This window comes from Sinocyclocheilus rhinocerous, unplaced genomic scaffold (genome assembly GCF_001515625.1).
Source record: "Sinocyclocheilus rhinocerous isolate Xijiao unplaced genomic scaffold, SAMN03320098_v1.1 scaffold640, whole genome shotgun sequence".
NCBI lineage: Eukaryota > Metazoa > Chordata > Actinopteri > Cypriniformes > Cyprinidae > Sinocyclocheilus > Sinocyclocheilus rhinocerous.
In genome coordinates, this window is record NW_015666536.1 from 177,842 (window position 1) to 184,302 (window position 6,461).

Genomic DNA, 6,461 nt, shown 5'->3' on the forward strand with positions numbered 1-6,461 from the left:
ACTACATTCTCGCCTGAAATACTTTTAAAACTACATTTCTTGACACAATAAACAGTAATATTAAAAAAAAATTATGCAAATATATGGTGGTTGAAATACAATGCTGCGTGAACTCAACCAATCAGCATGTTCAGCGCCCAAGTCCCGCCCCCGAAAGTTCCGGACCTTTGAAAAAGTACTACCTCGCGAGCAGGGACTTTCTGGGGGCAAATTTTTACCCGGAACTTTATTAAGATCCTGGTTCCTGCGGTGGAAACACACCGAGTACCGGCCCAAAGTCCCTAGTTCCTGGGGAAAGTTCCTGCGGTGGAAACGGGGCTTATGTTTTAATCACTCCACAGAATGAAGCCTTTACAGTTCATTTTGTTTAAGGTTTAATCAGCTTCTTAGTTCCTGTACCTCTTTATTGGATGCATTTATGAGTATATTGAAAACACATTCTCATGCACATTCAAGATTAACAGAATAAACACCAAAGATTGCCTGTTAGTTTTACCCAAAATGAATTATATCTTATGTTTAACCACTACAGAGACATCAGAGCCAGCGGCAAATGTCAGAAGGACTAGCCGAGTTGAGGCTTCTCTCATCGGGAAACATGAGCACTGATCGCGTGGAGCTCACGTCTCCGAAATCGGCGAAGCACATTTTCAAATAGGCGCTGTCTTTATAAATAAACCGCAGATTTGAGTTTTAAACAACTACATTCTCGCCTGAAATACTTTTAAAACTACATTTCTTGACACAATAAACAGTAATATTAAAAAAAAATTATGCAAATATATGGTGGTTGAAATACAATGCTGCGTGAACTCAACCAATCAGCATGTTCAGCGCCCAAGTCCCGCCCCCGAAAGTTCCGGACCTTTGAAAAAGTACTACCTCGCGAGCAGGGACTTTCTGGGGGCAAATTTTTACCCGGAACTTTATTAAGATCCTGGTTCCTGCGGTGGAAACACACCGAGTACCGGCCCAAAGTCCCTAGTTCCTGGGGAAAGTTCCTGCGGTGGAAACGGGGCTTTTGTCAATGCCAAGCTAACAATGCTGAAAGTAGGAGCCATTTTGATTTAAGAAATTATCTCTCATAATATATATACATTTAAAGCATATTATGATGTTTTAAATGTATATATATTGTGAGAGATATTTTTTGCATATATATCTTTATAACCTTATATTCATTGATAAATTTTGTAATTTAGTATGTTGATACATTTTTATTTTTTTTTGGTATGTTGTTTAACATTTTCTTTGGATTGTTTGTTAGTGCTTGGTTTGGTTGATCATGTGATCTGTGTAACCATGTGATTTCTTAAATCAAGATGGCTCCTACTTTCAGCAATGTTAGCCTGGCATTGACAAAAGTCACATGTGACCAAAAAGTTTCCCCTGTGTTTTCAGTAAATTGCTTTTATGCTTTTATGTCGCATTTCGATCGTAGTTGATCCCTGATCCATATGGACCAGGCAACCACGGTTCTGTACACATGTGATTTGCGGATTATTTGCTAAATTTAACCATAATAGAGTGAAAGTTTATCATTTGTATGTTATGTCTTGCCAGTTTTCAAATTCAAGTTATTTTAAACCATTTTAGTGCAAGAAGAGGTGAAAGAGAACTCGATTCAGTACCCGCATGCTGTTTTCTGTTGAGAGTTGATTAATCTTTCACATCTCCTTGAGTTTGAACAGACACGTAAACATAAAATTGTCAAAATAACCGTCTTGGCAATCATTCTCATAAATGCAGTTGATTATGTCTTACAGAAACGAAAAGAGCTGAGAACGAAATCGGATGTGTATCATTATATTGGATCCATGCATTCGGTCTTAAAGGGACAGCAGCCTATAAATACTTGCAGCTGTCTGTCATAAATGCTAATCAAACAACAAAACACACTTTAACAAAGATTAATCTATATTTAATTTATGCAGTTAACACTATGCAGTGTTATTTGCACTTAATTATTACATTTCTGTACCTGAATACTACTGTTAGACCTTATTTTATTTGTAACTTTACTATATTGTATTTATGCTTGTAATTTGTGTATTTGTTCTTATGTATGTATTTATTTTTACTGGCTGTTCATTTGCCTTTAATCATGATTGAACTTTCTTAGTTAGGCTATAGTTTTTGCTGTGGTATTAAAGTACTTAAATTGTGCTTTAAGTAATAAATTGAAAGCAAAGTTACATTGATATAAAATATTTTTTTTCTTGCCGATCCAAAAAATTATCTGATCTGTGACACAAAAAACGCAATATGTTCCAAACTGTGAGTTTTGTGATCCTTTGAACCACTGCTTGTAAAATGTATTTATATACCCCAAATAAAATAGCTTTCGACTTTTAATTAGTAGCATTTTTCTAAACCACCAAACCCACACTGTTTGTGTACTATTATTTTTTTGTAAGCAAGACATGAATTTTTTCTGAATTGAATTTCAATTCAATTTTTAAGCTTTTTCTGTTATTTTTGAAAATGTAAAAATGTAGTTCTTCAAAATTGAGATGTTTGCCATTTGTTGAGCTATTTTGGTTAACTTCATTGTAAAATGTTTCCTCTGTAACCATCTGTTTACGTATGTAAGACATTAGAGAAATAGTCAACCCAAAAATGAAAATTAGCTGAAAATGTACTTTCCCTCAGGCCATTCAAGATGTACTGAAGATGAGTTTGTTTCTTCATTGGAACAGATTTGGATCACTTGCTCACCAATGGATACTCTGCAGTGGATGGGTGCCATCAGAATGAGAGTCCAAACATCTTATCAAAACATCACAATAATCCACAAGTAATCCACATAAATCCAATCAGTCAACGTCTTAAGCTAAAAGCTGTGTGTTTATAATAAACAAATCCATCAAGACGTTTTTAACTTCAAACTATTGCTTATGGCTAAAACACGAGTCCTCTATCCATAATATTGCTTTCTCCAGTGGAACAAGTTGTCTCGTCTGAATCAAGAAAGAAATATGTCTGTAATTTTGATATGATAGGACAACAAGGGATGGACTTTTCACTGGAGGAAGTTTTATTATGGATTATGATATGGTATTTTGGCCAGAAATGTCAGTTTAAAGTTAAAACGTACGAACATGCAACTTTTTACTTAACAAGACGTTAATTGATGGACTGGAGTTGTGTGGATTACTTGTGGATTCTTGTGATGTTTTGTTTGGACTCTCATTCTGACGGCACCCATTCACTGAAGAGAATGAGCAAGTGATGTAATGCTAAATTTCTCCAAATCTGTTCTGATGAAGAAACAAACTCATCTTCATCTTGGATGGCCTGAGGGTGAACTATTCCTTTAAAACAGGTTTATAGTGCACACAAAATATTAATTTTTTAAAGAAAATTTACTATGTGAAGAAAAATTATGTCTCTGCTTGTTTCCAGATGGAGATAGAAAAACTGAAGAAGATTGTACAATCAACATGAAATCTGGCATCCTGAACTGGACTGATGGCTTCGCTGATGCATCACGAGTGGAAAGCGACCTTCAGATGGAGGGTCGGATATCGTTCATGTCGTCTTTACACTCACTGACTTACTCCACAAATTGTAAGATTCAAATATTTGCACATGATGAGTTTTTTTCTAGGTTTAGAAAAGTATAATTATGACATATGTATATGTTTGTTTTCCTCTTTTTATTTTATTTTTTATTTTTTTGCCAACAAAAATGATTGAAGCCTTACTTTACTACTGTGCTGGATATGCAGTCTGTGCACTTATTGAGAAGTGCAGTGGATTATCCATTCAATACTACTGAGTCTGTATAAATGTTGGATTATGTTATTTCCTTGCTTTTTTATGACATGGGTTAGTTTTTTAAAAAACTATTATGATCTCAGCAATATTCTGTCTATATTAGCCTCTTTGGATGATTATCAAATGTATGGCATACTCTTGTTTCCATAGTGATGATGTATTCTGTTTGTTTGTTCAAAAGGGAGAACATTTCTTTTTGTTTTTCTCTAACATTCCTATCCAGGGTAACACTATTGTGCCTGTTAAGATTTTTACAAGTGTTAATACTGGGAGCTCTCATACTATATAAATATAAATATAAAAAATATATACATACATACACATATATATTATATATAATGTATGTATGTGTGTGTATACTTAGATCTACAGCACAATATATTTTTATGGTCTATTGATTGTGACGTCATAAAGAAAAGGTTTGTGTGTCTCTGTTTGGTTTAAAACATTCACACTTCCCTACAAACGAAAATTGGTAGCAGTGCCATTTCCCCATATGAATGGCAAGAAATCCATTTAGCAATTTAAGCTGCAATTTAATAGCACAGATTGCCAGTTGTTTTGTTCTGCAGTTCCGCCCCCTTGAACGTACAAAAATGAAACATGGAAATTGAAAAGATCCGTGTGGCTTTTTCTGCACTAGCCTTTCTGAAAATGCTTTCTTCATGACTGGTTGGAAACAGCTGGCACGATAAAATACAGGTGTTAAACGGGAGGCTGGTACAGAGGGAAGTATTTTTGTCACCACACAGTCAAAAATGGTAGCGCGTTTTAAAAAAACAATACTCTGCCTTTTAACGTCAACCAGAAATAATGTCTGCACCAGCTGTGCTGTAGAAGTACTGCTGACCAAAATGGATCTTTTATCAATTGGTTCTGATCCTAGAAACATGCAGTAAATGAAGCACTTTCAGTGCCCATTCCTCAGGCCTCTTAAGCTACAAATACATTTTTAAAGTGTTCCTGATAAGGGATTGTATGTTTGTCTCTGTGTGAGATTGAAGTTGCTGATGCAGAAGGATGACAGGTTTATCCCAAAGCAATAAATAGACATGTCTTTTTGGTTTCCATTTTTCCATTGGTTCTCCATTTTTCATTGTCGGATGAATTTGTTCATGTTCTGTTGCGGCAACTTTAAAGGATCTCCCATGAAAGTACATAGGAAATTAGTCAACTCTGTTGTCTGAAATTTGGTAGAACACATTCCATTTTATTGTCTTAAGATCTGTTGTGCACATTCAGCATTTATCAAAATGATCTTGTTTACATGATTACAAACTGAATTGCATGAGTCGAGATTTTTCCCCCCCCCAAACTAAATAAATATGTTTATTTACAGAGATTGTTCTGGTCTCTGTGATTTTTAAGGTATTCAGAATTTTTTATTATATTAAAATTTTTTAAGTAGATCAGAGAGTGAGGACATTTAGAGATTTCATAATTATATACTTAGGCCACAAAGAACGGGAAACTACTGGAAACTCTCCAATCAGCAGAGCTGGATTCAGACCAGATCTAAACTGAGAAACATGCTGTGAAACACACACATTTCCATCTGCCGAGCTGATCGGAGCCAGTTTGCATTTCCTTAACGGTCGGTCTCTGCAGCACCGTGAGAGAGCATGCCTGTGAACATGGCCTACCAGATTATGCTCAGTCCTGTGTTTTTGACCACGGATACATCCAGTCCATCACTGATCTCATGTAACAAAGCCAGGCAGATATCAGGATTGTGTCTTTGTCAACAATAGTTGACCTGTCTGAAACAGCTGCAGCCATTCAGTCAAATCAAGTCACCTTTATTTATATAGTGCTTTATACAATACAGATTGTTTCAAAGCAAACAAGAAAACAGTGATTCAGTTGTGCAAACAAAATTCAATTCTGCTGTAAAGCAGCTCTAAAAAGACGACAAACAGTCATTATTCAGTTGAAATTAGTTGATTGTTGATAGACTTATTTACATTTACATTTAATCATTTAGCAGACGCTTTTATCCAAAGCAACTTACAAATGAGGGCAATAGAAACAATCAAACCAACTAAAGAACAACAATATATAAGTGTTGTGACAAGTTTCGATTAGTCCTAACGCAGTACACTTAGCAAAGGTTTTTTTAATAATAATAAATAGAATGAATAAAAAGTGGATCGAAAATAAATAGAATAGATAGAGGGTCAAGTGATTATTTTTTTATTATTGAAAGTATAGAAAAAGAATAAAGAAAATGTATGTTAGTGGGTCAAGTTTTTATAATAAATAAAAGACAATAAGTAGATAGAACAGAAATAGAATATTTGCATTTACTCTTAAAAAATTGTTGAATCGGGGTATTGTTTATTTGTGACATTCTGAAGGTAAATTTGGTAAATGTAATAACACTACACAACTGCTGCCACCTCAGTAACGAACAGAATTTGATTTTGAGTGTGAGTGCTTATTGCTTGCTTACAAACATAACCTTTCTTATTGATAATAATAAGAAACGTTTCACCAAATCAGCATATATTTCTTAGTTTTCAGAAAAAGTCACTCTGTCATATAATTAAGATTTGTGTTCAGGAGCCAAATCTTAGCGCAATGATGCACAACTCGACAGTATAATTGTTAAGTGAAAGAATTGCTTCATTTAGTAAGTCAGCTGACATCTCATAAACTCAAGTGTTGACACTCTCATAGAG

General features: G+C 34.7%; 1 protein-coding gene across 1 annotated transcript in view; it reads left to right on the forward strand.

The window, feature by feature from the left end:
- LOC107732536 (CD2-associated protein-like) overlaps positions 1 to 4,552 on the forward strand; it is a 61,801-nt gene extending 57,249 nt beyond the window's left edge. The window contains exon 20 of the mRNA XM_016543893.1: positions 3,406 to 4,552. Coding sequence (XP_016399379.1) covers positions 3,406 to 3,447 — 42 coding nt within the window. The 3' untranslated portion in view covers positions 3,448 to 4,552. The remainder of the gene's footprint in view (positions 1 to 3,405) is intronic.
- The last annotated feature ends 1,909 nt before the right edge of the window (positions 4,553 to 6,461 follow it).